This window comes from Etheostoma spectabile, chromosome 18 (assembly GCF_008692095.1).
Source record: "Etheostoma spectabile isolate EspeVRDwgs_2016 chromosome 18, UIUC_Espe_1.0, whole genome shotgun sequence".
NCBI lineage: Eukaryota > Metazoa > Chordata > Actinopteri > Perciformes > Percidae > Etheostoma > Etheostoma spectabile.
In genome coordinates, this window is record NC_045750.1 from 16,831,623 (window position 1) to 16,848,049 (window position 16,427).

Genomic DNA, 16,427 nt, shown 5'->3' on the forward strand with positions numbered 1-16,427 from the left:
AGCAGAGAGAATTCACAGAGTGAATGGAGAGCACAGCATGATGCCTGCTGAGAGACAGACAGGAGTGACTAAAAAATGAGATGGACTGATGGGTAGATATAGGAGGATAATAATTTCGGGTGAGAGCGGATTGAGGCATGTTTTCTTTTTCTACCAAACAAAGGCAGGGAGAGTGCACTGGGATAAGTTCGGGGGGACAGTTTTCTGCATTTGTGTGTGCTCATAAGTGATGTCAATGTGTCTTTGTCATTTTGTGCCCACATACGTGCATGTCATAATCAATATGTCAGGGCTGTGTGTGCTTTTGCCCGGCTAAGAAGCTCTCCTGAGGTAGTATTGTAATCCTGCCTTGCAACACAAGCTCTCTGTAGAAGAAGGCCTCAACCAGGGCTTTTCTTTGTGTGATTATCTGCTTTTCATGTTCAGGCCACCCATTATTCCCACAGGCTATTAAAGCTAGGGAGAATCATACAGGCTCGCTGCAGGAAAAAGCACTTCAGTTTGCAGTAAAATAAAAAAAGAACACAGAAACACTGTAAAATGTTCGGTAATGATCCAAAAGAATTGAGTATTCACTAGATAATCATTGAACCGCATGCAATCACTCAGGTAAAAGAGGGTACAGGATGTAAGCATACGCAGAACTCTCTTGTAATAACCCTGAAGAAAGTAGCTCCTGCAAGTGTCCCTATAGTGGATGTTTTACTTCTTGGCATGTTGCCACAGTCAGGGTTCAATAACAGAAAACTCTGATGGTGATAAAAAGAAACCAGCTTCCAAAATGTATGAATAATTAATTTAGAGTTTGGATGTGCGTAGGTTGACTTGGGTTTAGTGCCCCAGCACCTGTGATACCGGCAATGATGTATAAATTTTTTTTTTTTATTACAGGATTTTCTACACTGGTGCCTGAAATGTGTGTTTAAATTGTGCTTTATTTGGTAATGATTTCTTGCTTTTGTTTGCACCTAATGAAGGAGCTACTGCTAGACCAGCCTTGCTAACAAGTGGTATGTCTTAGGGCCTTGACACACCAACCCGATAATTGGTCCGTCGGACAGTCTGGCGAGGTTGGTGACTCGAGTTCGGTGTGTTCCCTGCCGTTGTCCGTCCTGAGTGGTCTAAAGGGGCCGTCAGCCTCCATTTTGGCCGACCTGAAATGCTCAGTCGAAAGGCGGGCACTGCCGGCAGTTGGACTCAAATGACCAATCTGATTTGTGGAGTGCTAACCCGGAAACGAGGAGCAGAATGAGCGTGACTAGAGTCTCTCAAAGTCTGATGAAAACCTTTTAAACTGACCTTTGTCGATCTGAAATGACAGATTCAGCAGCTGCACGGCCTATCTCTTGCTTAAAAGGTTTTCAGAAAACACGTTTCGTAAGTAAAATATGAGATTGTATTCTGAACAAGCCGCCATGACAGTCTGGCTTTGAATTTTCAGGGAACCCAGACCCACGTGACGCGTGCGTCCAATCACCTGCCGGTTTTTATTTTCAGGCGATACAGATTAGCGCCACCTGCTGTTATGGAGGTGTATTACGTCTTGTCGCTTTGGTGTGTCCCGAGGCACTTTTTTGACCAACTGGGGAGACTGATCAGTCCAACTGCCTTTTCTGGTTGATGTGTTAAGGGCTTTACATTAATCCTTCTGCAAATCCTTTAATATTTCTCATACAGTACAAACTACAACCAATCTTTTTATTGAATTTGACAGATATGCCTTAATTCAATTTGTGCTGTTTTCCTAACCAACAGCTGACATCTCAACAAAAATGTAACAATAGCTTTGCGTAGTTGTAGGGGTTTAAAGGCTAACCAATACGTTCTGTATCAGAAAACTGATCTAAAACTCTGAGAGTCAGCTGCGTCGTTATAGTACCACAGATCCAACCTAAATTCTGCAAACATTTGGAAATTCTCCCTGTGCACTTATGGTTGACCCGCCCCTCTCCTGTTACCTTGCTGTGTTCCGAAATGACATGCCTGTTTAAGGTACAGACTTTCCCACACTGAAAGAAATGACAAGACTACTATAAACACTGACAGAATGTCTTTACAACACACACTTTACTACACGCAATGGTATCATAAATTCTTAGAGGAGTGATGGAATTGGGCGGCAGAGCAACTTGTTTCCATTCGCTGCTCTAATGCTCTCGGCTCTTAAATGTTAGCAAAGTCTGATAATAATATGTTTAATAATATTAATACACTTATTTGGTATAGCACCTTTTACAGACACAGTCACAAAGTGGTTTAGGGCTCTTTCAGGAGCCAGGCAGGAGACAATTGTGGAGCTCTCGGATTTTATTACTAAACTACTGTATGACCAGGATCCATACTTTTTATTTCTTGGACTATGTGGAAATCTGCAGCTTTCCACATCATAGATGATGATCAAGACACGAGAGAAAAACATGAAGGTTTGCATCCTTAATTAGCAGCTAATGCCACTTCCAGCTGGCTCCTAATTCCTGCAAGAAGTTCTCCAGTGTACCTAACCCTGACCCTGTTCTTCTCTCTGTTGGTGTGGCAGAATTCCTAGTTGGATCTGTTGAGCTCAGATCCATCTCCATAACAACTGAGCAAACTCAATCCGCTAATTAAGACTGTTTGATATAATTGAAAGCTCCAGACATGCTACTACAGTAGGTAGACCTTAAGTTGGAATGCTTTTGGCAAACTTGATAAACATACATTGTTCATTACAAATCCATTGTATCAAAGAGGCGTTCATAATATTTTGTCATTTCTAAATACCTACAGTAGAATACTGACTCACTAACTTCTACTTTACAGCATACACACGTACCCTTGTAAGTTATAAAGGATGTTGTAGAAATTGTGAAACAATGGTCACAGACATAGTTTACCTCTAGAGCAAATGGGAAAGTTCTGTTTCCAAGTGGAGCCCTTGTTAAAGATTCATGTGACTTTGCCATGAATTGCTTATCAGAAAAGGGGAAGGAAGAGTGACAGAGCACCACCACCCGATAAAGACTCCCAACTTTGCACTTCTCACCTAACACACTCAACCACAGTCCCTTTTTTAAAATGCCTCCAGTTTAGATTTCCTCCCATGCGTAAGGGAACAGGCACCGTTTTAGTCACTTCAGCTGTCCAGCAAAATTTACTACAACCAGGTGAAGTAATGCCCACTTATCGGGTGTGTACACAAATGTAGCCGATTTACAGGAATGCCTACTTGCTATTCAATATTTATGGTCAGATAAATTTGCAGGAGAAGGAGGCAGGAAGGGAACCGATTATGAAATATGCATGAGAGCACGTATGCAGCACTGGCCGTTCTGACGTGCACTGCAGGTTTGTGCGGAAATGAGTGGAGGCTGAGTCACGACGAGGGGAAGTGTGGGTAGGGAACGGAAAAGTGACCATTGAGATTTAATCAGACATTTCTGCTCCCGGTTGGGGTGGGATCTTTGCACCTTGCAGGGCAGACCATTTTTCTTAGCAGAGTGGACATACAGTAAAACTCCCCTTAAATATTTTCTGTTTACAGTAAACATGACTGTGTTTAATGATTATTAAAGTGGTTGCAGATTGTTTTTTTTTAAATAAAAAAATAAAATTGATATTAGCTCTAATGCTTGGTGGTGACGTACTGATGGGTATTATAATATAGGGAGTATCTGGTGTTTTGTTATTATCATGGATTTAAAAAAATGGAGCATGAGCAACCAGGTCGGTGTGGACTATAATCTGTTGCTTCCTTGTGTCAGTGATAAGTCCAGATCTTGTTATTCATAAATTTGCAAGTAGATGGAGAATATGATAATTGACTAGTTTACTGATCATGGACCTCGTCATATGTATACCTCTCCTCTACAAATAGAGGTACATTACAAATAACCCTAGGGTTGGTTGACTTTCTCATTAAGCCCCCATTGGCTGGATAAAGTGTTGGGCAATTGAAGGAGATGAATGGATTGGAGGGGTCAAGGGTCTCATTAGTAGTATCTAGACAGCATCAGAATTGTATTTAGCTGCCCAATTTTGTGTTTTGTGCTGATAACATGGATGTGTTGTAAAATAAATTGCCTCTGGAGCAAAATTATAATACATGCCTACCTAGAGCCGTCACTTATCTAAATAACACGTTCATGTCAGTTGAAATGTATCAGTCATGGTGGCGAGTGCATAACTGATAAAGAGGTGACGCACATGACGTGTTTGACAGTAAACACAACGGAACAACTGAAGACAACGACCTGAGTTTATTCTAACAAACAACTTCACCAAAAAAGACTAAATCTGGTCTAACGGGGAAGCAGAGCCGGCTCGGTGTCAAATGTGTTCTTTAGATTAAGGGAGGAATATACTTGAGCCAGAGGAATGTAAAAAGCAGTTAATCCAAATGTTTATCCACTGTCACTTGTGACAGCACAATGATTTGTGATGATGAAGTGTGTGTGTGTGTGTGTGTGTGTGGTGGATTAGATAATGCTTTCGTAAGAAGCCGCTACCAAATATGCTGGGGATGTCGCAGAGACACAAAAGCCTTTTCTAGCTGTCAAGATATAACTACAACTCTGTCTTTGGGGTTTTTCACCTTCTGACATGTCTGACAAGGAAATCTGCCCACTTAATGGCTTCCACCACTGAGTTTGTGTCGCCTCATTGAACTTATACTGTTTGTATTGGCTTTAAGGAAATTGAATCTTGGTATGTATGTACAGTAGTAGATGTACACTGATGCAGAGCTGGGCTGAAACGGGAATTGAACGAGGGTTGCAGGTAATGCTTCGTATTATTCTCACATCCTTAAAGGTCACAGACATATGCTGCTTACCATATTATGCTAATTGACACAGTTTCCATGCTAGTACTGTCGCATTATATACAACATTACTGATAGACAGCACCTTATTATATGTAATTTAGGGGATACAAGAATTAATGCACAGTGGCGTTTGTGAGAATTTGCCTGTTGACATGATATGTAATATTTTTATCTGACATGCCACGTTAGAAATAGGATTCTCTGCCTGCCGAGGCTGATTTCAAACGCGAGGAGGAAGATCATGTCAGGGAGGCGTGTGTCACTCGCCTCTCCCCTCAATGTGCAGCTTGGCAGGCATCACAATGTTTTGCACATTCAATTTCCTGTGTTTAAATCTGACACGCAGGTTTTGTTTTCGCTTTCCCTTTACCAAACTGAATATGATAATGTCACTTGGGAATTGCTAGATGAAAAGATTTGCATGGTGCCATCAGCTTTTTTGGGTCTTTTTTTTTTTTTTTTGCAGAGAAGATGAATTGAACAGTAGGCGCAGGGTTTGGAACCAATACAGCATGCATTATAATGAAATCATTTTCTTTTTTCTGTTCACACAAGCTACGCTTTGAAATGGAGTTTGCAAACCAAATTGGATTAGAAATGGTGGATATTTTGTTAGGTATCTCTCCAATTTCACAGTGTGTGTGTGTGTGTGTGTGTGTGTGTGTGTGTGTGTGTGTGTGTGTGTGTAAAAACCTGCTTGGATGTTGTCGGATTCTTGAGTCCGTAGCTATCAATATTAATGTTGATTCAATGCTTTAGTCTTCAAAAAGAACATACGGTTCTGTTTCATCTCTTCTCTGTTTGACCCTTCAGCAGCATCAAAAACTAAACTTTTAGTTGTTGTTTTAGAAGAACAGTTACAGTTTTCATAGAATTCATTTAAGAAATGGGTTTTGCTCCCAATGTGCAAAGTTCAGATCAGTTACATCAGGTAGCTGTGACACTACTAAGTCGTTCTATGCATTTGAACAATGTGGGACTCAAAGTGCTCAAAGGCTGAGCAGGGACGAGCAGCACAGTCGGGTTTACAGTACGTTCACTGGAGATGCATAACAACGATTTACGACCCAAGTGGGGACATTGGGCAAAGTAAAAAAAAATCAATTTTTAAAAAATCTATAAAGTCCTGTCTTTGGGATTAAATCTCACAGATCACATCAATATGACAAGAAAAGCCATAACCTACAGAAAAAACAGGTTTCAGAGTTTGTTCCAGCATCTTGTCGTAAACTTGCACAAGGAACGAGTGCCAAAGTAAATCTGGTTCTAATAAAATGGATTATCTCTTCACAGCTTTGAAAAAGGGGCGATTCTGGATCACTCCTGACCCCTACCACAATGACGACAACATCCAGATTGGACGTGAAGTCAAGATATCTTGTCAGGTATAGTTGCACTGGCAGAGTAAACACATACATGTATGCAGGGGCGGACTGGGACAAAATCCGTCCCTGGCAACTCCGTCCCTTACTTGCCCAATTTCCGACTGTGACGTTATTTACTTTTTAATGACAAAAAACAGGATCTTGTGAGATTTTGGCACCAGCATCATGAGGCACACTTTCAGGCTTTCATAATGAAAAAATACACACACTGGAGCAATTCATAAAACCTTCAAATAAACTACCATGGCACAATCTTAGAATAGAATGGAATGCTTGCATATTTTAAACATATTATTACATACTTAAACAAAAGTACTTAAAGTACGAAGACATAGCTAGCGAACCAGATGCAAGCTTTTATTTTGAAATTAGAAGCCCGACTACACCAGATGGGAGGCTCTAGGCTTCAGCCGTACAATGTTGCATATTTTTGTTTGTGTGAAACGCCAGTGTTGCCACATTTATTTATTTTTTTTCCATTGGCCTAAATCGGCCCAAGAGTGCATCGGCCCTTCTGGCATTCACCAGAACTGCCAGATTGACAGTCCGCCTATGCATGCATGCATATGATAAACATTAAGTTACTAAAAAAAAGCAGCACAAATAACAATGTGCTGCATATCCTATAGGTGGAGGCGACCCCACCAGAGGAGCTGACTTTTAGCTGGCTGAAGAATGGCCGCGCCCTGCGGAGCTCAGAGCGGATGGTCATCACCCAGACGGACCCCGACATCTCCCCGGGGACCACCAACCTGGACATCATAGACCTCAAGTTTACAGATTTCGGCACGTACACCTGCGTGGCTGCGCTGAAGGGAGGAGGCATCCCTGATATCAGCATTGATGTCAACATCTCTTCTACTACTGGTGAGCCTCACACCCCTTTGTGTCAGTGACACATCTACACACCTCCCGCAACACCTTTGACACACACATCTTGTTACCACTTCAGTCATACACACACACAAGCTTTAGAAGATCAAGAGATTGAAAATGCTTAATGACAAACCAAAGGAAAGAAAAAACATAGTGGTGTTTCTTAGGATGTTTTCATACGTACCTCATTTGGTCCGCACTTTTGAACTTTTCAGTTTGGTCTGTAGCAAAATTGCAGGCAAGAAAGGTGCGTCTGGTCCACAGTCCGGATATTTTGGTCCGATCAAGGGCGTTTTCACACCTGTAGTTTATTTGCTTTGGTCCGATTGGTTGATCAGTGGGTGAGTTAGTAAACTTGGAGCAATTTGCCCTCGGTCGGTTTGGTTTGGTTTCACACCTTGAAAAGCATACAAAATTGCGTCATTACAAATCAAGATCGTCCAGCCCTCTTATTGGTGGAATATGTCTGGGGGAGGGAGCGAGAAAGTAAATACAGGAAGAGGGTGCTGTGTTCTGGTCTAGAGGTCAAACCAGCTCATTTCATTAAAATGAAATCGCAAGAGATGTCTGCTCTGGTCCCCGAGACTTCGCGCTGCTCTGCCTCCAATTTCAGCAGCAGCTGGTTTGACCTCGGAGATACGAGTGACGGACGGCAAGCTACCGAGACCACCTCTTTAAGCAGGTCTCGGTATGCTTGTTTGATCCGCTTTTTGTGCGCACCCGAGTTTGATTGCCACATTCTCACCTGCCCAAACAAACCGCGCCAGCGGGGCAAACACACTCTAGTTCAATTCAACCAAACTAAAGGCTCCCAAGAGAGGCGGTCTCGGTCCGGACCTAACTGAACCATGGTTCGGTTCATTTGCAGTATGAAAACACTTTTTGGATGGTTTGGATTTTGGACCATTTACAGGAAGTTAGGCAACTACATACCATAGAAAAAGAAAAAGAAAAGAAAAAAAACCCGCTAAAACAAGCAAAAATGAGTTGTGGAAGTGCGTGGGGAGAGGAGGAGATTAGATATTTAATTTAATTTTGGTCAGAGGAAAACATTAAAAGTCAAACAGAAAACACTCAAAAAAATGTCACATTTACTGCGCTTGCAATTGGTGCTGACGTTGTGGCTGCTGCTGGTAGTAAAACCATATTAACGCAATCGGGAATTGCTCATTCATTCGTTCATTTCTTTTTATTCATACGGAAAAGAATACCCGCCAAAATAAAAACACACCAACGTCAGACGCACGCCCGTCTACTCACCAATCAAAGGGAGACGTGCGTGGTGACGACACGCCGTAGGTATGTCATGGAAAAGTCTTTAGTGCCCTAGCAAAATCATTATGTGAAACCAAAAAGAACGGGATCAAATGTATACATTGTAATTAAAAACGAACGTTGGTATAGACCTCGGTCCGGACTTTTAGGTGTGAAAACACCCTTAAACTGTGAGTCTTGGTACTTTAACTGTTTTCAACAATTGATGTCTTATTTTGGTAGTTTTTGTTATTGATCCTATCAGTTTTGATATCATTGTATTCTAATCGTGTCCAGTCAGTGAGTTGTTTAAACCATTTCTTTACATCTAAGAATAAACTCTGTAAATTTTAGTTGTCATCATCTATTGCATTGTAAAACTCTATGCATTTACAACTATGTTAAGTACAGTGGGTCAAAGGCTGAAACATGTTCAAGAACTGTAATTTCTTGTTATTGCATATAATTGTGACACACCAACTCCATAGGTCCAACTAATCAGAGACTAAACATCCATTGTCCTCCCATCTAATTGGCTGCTTCCACCACTGTTCTAACGTTTGTATAAAGCATGTTAGTAACACAACATTCCAGTCCACCTTGTCTACTGAGCCGCATCGTTCTAGTTAAGTTTTAGTCGTGGCATGTTGAGTGGTCTTATAGAAACAGAACAGTGTTACAACAGCAGTTTGTTGTCTTTTAGACACCCTGCTATCTTGTTGTGCACGGTTGTTTCAAAGGAAGGCAAAGCGTAGGTGCTAAGATAATGAAATCATTCAATCTTTAAAAGTATAATCAAAAGACAAAAAAACCTGCTGTCAAACATCCCCCTTTTCTATCTATTGTCATAGATTCAAGCATCAATCAACCCTCTCTGCTGTCAGATTTAATAAGAAAGAAGGCGGGAGCAGCTTCACAAGGCAACAAAAGAGAGCCAGGCTTTTAGAAGACTGCTACATAGCACATTGAGTACAGTTAACAATACGTTTTGTGCGTACTCACAGCCTGCAGGCTCTGCAATAATGGTGAAACACAGTGGTTAGAGAGACTAAGCGATAACACATGTAATGGGACAAGAATAGTGGTCTTTTATCTGTAATCTCCACTGTGAGGTCAGTCAGTGTGCAGCAAATGTGTGGTAATACTCCGGTGTCACCAGGCATTACTTCATCGCCCATAGACTCCATCCAGAGGTGTGTGACCCAATCCACTCAGAGGCGCCACAAAGGTAGTGTTCTGCTTGCTGCTCACTCATCCCACATTTTCAGATTTTCCAAGTGGGGAATTCCCGTGGTTTGGTGTTGTCGCTGGCACAGGTGATATCTGTTTATGCTTAGAATTGACTGGCGTGTATTCTCTACTGATAACTGTCTTTTGGGTTGTGTGATATTTTGCAACTTGGGATTGTGTTCATTGCAAGCTCTGTTTCCCCTTTTACACGCACGCACGCGAGCACACACACCGACAGGCACTTCTTGACACTCGCGCACCCTTACCTCCTCTCACCATCTTGTTTTTCCATCGCACACACCCCCCGCTGCCACTCGCAGCGTGAACATTAAAGCGGTGTGTCGACCTTGGGTGCATAATTATTGTTAGATAATCCTTTGATAATCCCTGTGCTATAAAACAGTGGGATCAATCGCACCTGCCAAGATTGTTTCCTCATTATCTTTTAAGTAGTGCAGTCGCATCTTTTGGAGTGCCTGTGCGATGGCATTGCATTAACACAGACCCTTTACTGTGAAAAAAACACTGTTGCCTGACTAAGGAATTAACCAAGAAAATGACTGACTCTATTGTGATCAAATGAAATGAAAGGTTTCCTCAAGGCTTTGATGTGATTGCTTCTTAAGCTTTCATTGTTCCAGTCAGATGTCTGGGTATGAAATATTATGAATGTCTTGCATTGTCATAAAGCTGGTCCTGTCATAGGAAATATTATATGAATTTTGCTTCCGCCAGTAACAATTCCCTCCGCTTTACCTGGGATGTGACTGGGGTGTTCTGTTTTCCTGCTTGTCATGTGTGGAGTTTCTTTCAGTCAGATTGATGTCGTGAATCAGAGAAGCGTCTTCACTGAGCGGCACAGTATAGCTGTTGTGTGCTAAAGCTTGTGCCTCTGCCTGCATACGCCTGCAGCCTGTTTTGGGGTGAATAAGCCCCGTTATTGTTCCTCTGCCTGTTCTCCTGAAGGGAGAAAGCCCAAGCCGCAATTAGAAGTCCTAATAAAAGCGTTTAAAGGAGATTACGCTGCAGGTCTGCCAGGGCTTCTTGCTGGGGAACTGGTTGGGAAGCGATTGAGCCTAAAGTGTCTCTAGTTTGAACACTTTGGAGCTTGCTGGCTGCTCCAGCATTGGCTCCAGTTCCAGATTCCAAACCTGGATTTAGCCCGAGCCCACAGCATGTCTCCATGAAAGAGAATATTCATTATCCTCCATTCCTTCAACTTTTGATGAACACAGATTTCAGCAGCCTTCATGATTTCTCCCTTTTGCCAAACAGCGCTAATATTTGCTATCATGGAACGCTCATTAAATAAGCAACTTCTTTTCTCGTCAGGGCTCCCGGAGATTGCAAGGCTAATGCTTATTTATGAGCGTGGTCTGGAAACGAGGACACAGACCCCCCCTTTGGATACTGTCAGGATTAAGAACCGCAAGACACAGGAACAGCTGAAAAGAGTTACGAGCATTAGTGTAAAACATAAAACATCCCATAAACTTCCAACAGGAACTAGCTGATTAATCCTCTCATTAATCTGCATGAAAAGACGTGTGTTTAGTGGGTGTGTCTTGCTGGATAATTGTCAGATGATGCAATTATTGCCATTGCTCTGACTCTGGCATCAGATTGGAGCTACCTTTAGGACCATCTCAGAAATACATTTTTAATAGCATGAAGAGTTATTACGGATGGATTCCTGACATTTACTTTGGATACCCGATTATTGCACTCTCTGTATTATAATCACAATAAACACTGTATTCTACGGCCTTTGTTCAAGAAAACTACATCACTGTGGCGAGTGTAGTCTCTGTTGATACATTGTAGCATCAGCACGCAGAAGTAGTTCATCCTTACAATCAGATTGATGATCACAAAGTAAGTATTGGAATTGAAAGTCACCTCTCTCTTCTTGCGAGGGAGATAAATCCTTTCATGATGAGTCCTTCAATTAGCATCCCCATCACACCTGAAAAACTCTGGCACCACCCAGTGTTTCTGTCAATCTAAAGAAACACTGCAGTTAATGAATTACTAAGCAAATCAATTAAGTGCTCAGTTGATTGAAAAATGTGCTGGTTTAATAAACACAAAGTACAAGCTCGTTTTTTTTTAATCCAAAATGAATTTGAGTCATCTAAAGCTTGCGGCAGGCATGCTCGTCTCTGTCTAGCCTCCTTTTAACCGTCCTGTTGTCTGTTTGACTCTGATTCGTCATGATCTGCCATCATCTGAGAGACCGTGCCACATGAGGCTCTAACAGGGGCAGCATGACCGCTGGCTGTTGACTGCACTGATGTGCTTGTTTCAGCAGTAAATTTACTGACCCCGTTAAAGAAAAACCTGGTGTGCATCCTGACTCACCTACAGGGTGCAAAGGTTCAACTGCTGTGTGGTCACAGTGGGTGGAAACAACTTGTTTGCTACTTTTGTATGGATATGTGGAGTTTGCCCAGAATGTGGTTCTTTGTTGATGTTGGTCACATAGCCAATCGCTTTCATTGCTTTTTTTCTTTTGTATTTATTTAGTAGGAAATCTAGCTGGCCATGCAACTGTCTGAAAACACACTGAAAAAATGTGAAAATATCCTATAAGAAGTGCATCCTGCTTTTGCAGCTTGTCTGCTTTTTGCTGTGTTTAAAGTAACATGTATAGTACAAGTATTTATAGTATATATATCAATTATATTAGTATATATATCAATTTCAAATCGATAAAAAACTAAATAGATTGGCTAAGCCCTAATCCTTCTTAGTTAATGTTGCAGTGGCATGTATGCAGTTTACAGTAGCAGAGGCACCCCAAATTCTTAGTCCTTTTTTTAAAACAATTGGTTATTGATTCTTCACAAGACAAAAGCAGGCTTCTCATTTATAACCAACAACAGTTAAGTTTGCCATCTGAAATGACATCCCATCTTATATTGTCAACCGTTACTTTTCCAGCTAATTAACATTTACTTAAAAGACACTATCTCCAGTAGACTTTTCCATGTTTCGAGTTGACTTGTTTTCAAACCAGCATCCTGTAAAAGTGGTCGTAGATATGCTCTTGATGACTACATACTTGATATCATGCTAAAAATTGGGCCTCAAACTGCATGAGGTCAGCATTCTCGCAGTAGATGATCTTTTAAAGAAACATTGAGGAAAACGGGGAGAACTGTTTTTGTTGGTGTGTTTCTTGGGTAATATGTTTACAAGCTATAATTGCTGGAGTGTAAACTTCCCCCAATCTAATAAAGAGCAGGACAAAGCTGCTAACATTAGCCCAAAATTTGATAGCATCACAAACCAGCTTCCACCCAGTTACATACTATACAGTGGATGTGCTAGTTGTGAGTGTGGCTCTCTGTTTGACCCATTCCTTACACTTATGCTTTTACAGTATACATTGGTCATGGAAAAGCTCAAAAAGGACACCACCTCGCTCCTTCTTCAGCTCTTTATATGCACACAGCTTCAACATGCGGATAAATTCCGAGTTTGACAGGCCTGCCATGTCTAGTTATAGCTTCTAAGCTGTGATCGGACAATTGCTGTTCAGGGTAGCGACTGGTCAGTTACATGTGGGTGGCATATATGTCTGTAATAATCAAACTGAAACACAGAGGAAATTAGATGTGACCTCTACATTGAAAATATGGTCCAGTCCATTCATTGACATGAATAATGAATAGCTGGAAACCTGAAGTCAATAATCTGTTACCACTGTAAGATACAAAAATTTGGTTTGGAACTACAAACTGGGCTTAAACATAATGAGAGCATTAGGTCCCATCATTGAATTTACAAGCCAACAGAGGTTCGGAAACATCTGGGATGTTGCTGCTGAAGACTGTCAACGTTGTCTGTACACACAATGCACATTTATGGCAGAGGTGTAGTGGTATCCATTGTAAGTGTACTATGACCTTTGATGCAAGTCCATGATATATGTTAAAAAGATTAAATTAGTACTTGAGCGATGTGCATAAACTCTAATCCTTCCAGGGAGTTACTGTGTGTATTTGTTCATTTTGTTTTTATCTGGGTAGTGGGTATTCCTTTTGACTGGCCGGTTAAATTAAAAAAAAATCAACAAAAAGAAGTGTTTCTGTGGCCACACATGAAACTGTAACCCAAGAGGGCCTTGGTATTGAAAGCCTGCTGCTCTTCAATCTCAGCCACATTAATTCATGAGAGGTTTGTGTGATTGATCGCATGGTAAGATATCACAGGAACGGCATAGAGCTGAAAAACACACACAGAGTAGTATGTTTGGTCAGCAGTGTGTCGCCGCAGTCTATCAATGGTCAATTTTAAAACATCTGTGAATATTTATCACTCTACAGCAACCCGCGGTATAGAGGCCACACACACACACACACACACACACACACACACACACACCCCGACCCACACATATTCGAAAACATGTCCACAGAGGTCCAGGACTCAGAGGAGCAGAAAGTCCTGTCGCATTGTGACCAACACATTGGCCTCAAGCTGTCAAAACACACACTCTCACACATACAGAGACACACTCTGCAGGACTTGCAGTTGTAGAGTTGCCATGGTGATGGGGAGTGATGTCACCGCACTTATCCCGAAAAGGGGGCAACAGGAATGTTGTTTACTCTTAAAAACGTCTGTGTACACCACTCTGGCTCCCATCGCTGTAAGAAAATGCAAAGTGCCAGATATTTTTACGTTTTGCAGTCAGCTCACATTGCAGTGTGTCTGCTGTGGCGCTGCTGGATCCTGCTAAAAGGCTCCAGCAATCAGACTCTACACTTGGAGGATCGTTCCAGCTGAGGCCCTAGAGAGATGCAGCCCTACTGAGGCCAAATAAGGAAGTCCAGTCCCAATTTAGCAACACAAAGTATAAAAGCAAACACACACACACACACACAGAACAATGTGTAGCATCCCATTGAGGAACTGAGGCCAGATCACAACATGGTGTCACCCGTGGGCGAGAAGAGAGAAACTCAGCTATACACACATGCACATGCATAGACATTAAACCACATAAGTGCGGGCTATACAAGCATACGCAGACAGTGGGCATGCCCTGCAGGCATCACTGGCATTTGGATGGCTTTGGCACAATGAGAGCACAGTGAAGACCAGTAGCAAGCTTTCTGCCATACTCAGTGGTCACTTTCACACAGAGGCAGGGTGTTCATTTGGAAAGAGAGAGCAGGAGGAAGAACGAGGTACAGGTTAAGCAAGAGAGAGAGATGAGCAAGTGTCTGCGTGCATGTATGCCTGTTTGCTTTTCCATGATGGTGCGGAGAGAGACAATGGCAGCTGATGGCCAGTGTTTGCGCTGCCAAACCCAATAGACGGAGAAATGTAATTGCCTGCCTAATCTGGGCTGTGGAGAGGCCAGGTGTAATGATGGCAGCTCAGTGAATATACCTCTCTTCCACTCGCTAATGGATGCTTGCTGCTCCCCTCCTATCCCGTCGCTGTCAGTTCACCGTTTCACTGTTTGGAACCCAAGGAGACGTTTGGAAAAGTGGAGAAAATATGCTGTTGAAAGAAATATGTCAGCTTGTGACACCTGGCTGCCTCAGTCAAGACATTGAGTGAATACCAATCAGCAAATGTATGAGAGTGAAATAAGCGTCTGCTGTCATTGTCTGTGCAGAGTTTTTGCTTCTCCTTTGCTGCCAAACAGCGTTGCCAAGTTGTATCTGTGAATGACCAGTGTTCCACACCAATGCTAATGACACCAACATGTTTATGTATTCAAGTTATACATAACTGTTGAACCAGCTGATAGCAGCTTTATGTGTGGGTTACAATGGCTGAAAAGTATTAAAATGCCATAATACAATGATTAGTCAACACAGTGTTTCCCATAAACAGTTTAAAGATGCTATGATCAAAATTTGTATAGTAACAATGGATCAAATGACTACATGTGTGTGAAGCGGTGTCCTGTGTAATTACCACCTGATTCCAGTTCCTCCCTGCTCTATGGAGCGTTTTAGCATTTTTTAGATCATTGTTTTGGTATTACGTCCCACAGCTTCACTGTTGCGGTTCACTCTCATCAGCATTGTTTTAGAAGCAGCAGGCAGAAACCTTTGATAAGCCCACTCTGTGCCAACTGCCCAGCAGTAAATGGCAGACGGGCAATGTAAGTAAACGTCCTGCATTGAAAATGTTCTTAAGTAAAAGCATTGTAGTATCATCAGGAAAATGTACTTAAAATATTAAAAAGGACTCAATGCAGAAAATTGCTCACATTTTAGAAACTGGAAACAATCCAAACAGTTTGTTTAATCGGCTAATCATTTCAGCTGGACTTGGAGGCCTATATGTTTTGGGGTGGTTTAATTTATAATAAAACATCATATTTTTTAAACTACATGTTACCACATGTTAAAATTTGTACTTTAGCACAGTACTTGAATTCATGTAATTCAACCGCTGCTGGTGACCATAGTGACAAATCTAGCAGCTAAAGAACCAGATAATTCCTTCAAGAGTTGGTGAGGACCATAAATCGATGCTGCAACTGTTTGCTAACACATTTGCCATATTAACGTATGAAACTTGGATAAGGAGAATGCAAAAACGTGCAAAACTTCATTTATTTCAGTAATTCAACTTAAAAGGTGAAACCAATATATTATATTATAAACTCACTGCATGTAAAGAGAAATATTTCAAGTCTTTATTTGTTATAATTTTGATGATTATGGCTTACAGTTTACGAAAACCCCAAAAAATCTCAGAAAAAAAATCTCATAATCTCAAAATTTGAATATTGTGAAAAGGTTTAATATTGTAGGCTCAGAGTCACTCTAATCAGCTAATTAACCCAAAACTCCTGCAAAAGTTTTCTGAGTCTTTAAATGATCTCTCAGTCTGGTTCAGTAGAATTC

General features: G+C 41.5%; 1 protein-coding gene across 6 annotated transcripts in view; it reads left to right on the forward strand.

Annotated features, from left to right (window-relative positions):
• The window catches only part of mdga2a (MAM domain containing glycosylphosphatidylinositol anchor 2a), a 180,581-nt gene that overhangs the window by 97,990 nt on the left and 66,164 nt on the right, over positions 1 to 16,427 (forward strand). For all 6 annotated transcript variants that reach the window (XM_032542933.1, XM_032542936.1, XM_032542935.1 and 3 more), the window contains 2 exons: positions 6,095 to 6,186; positions 6,816 to 7,053. In XM_032542933.1, coding sequence (XP_032398824.1) covers positions 6,095 to 6,186; positions 6,816 to 7,053 — 330 coding nt within the window. The remainder of the gene's footprint in view (positions 1 to 6,094; positions 6,187 to 6,815; positions 7,054 to 16,427) is intronic.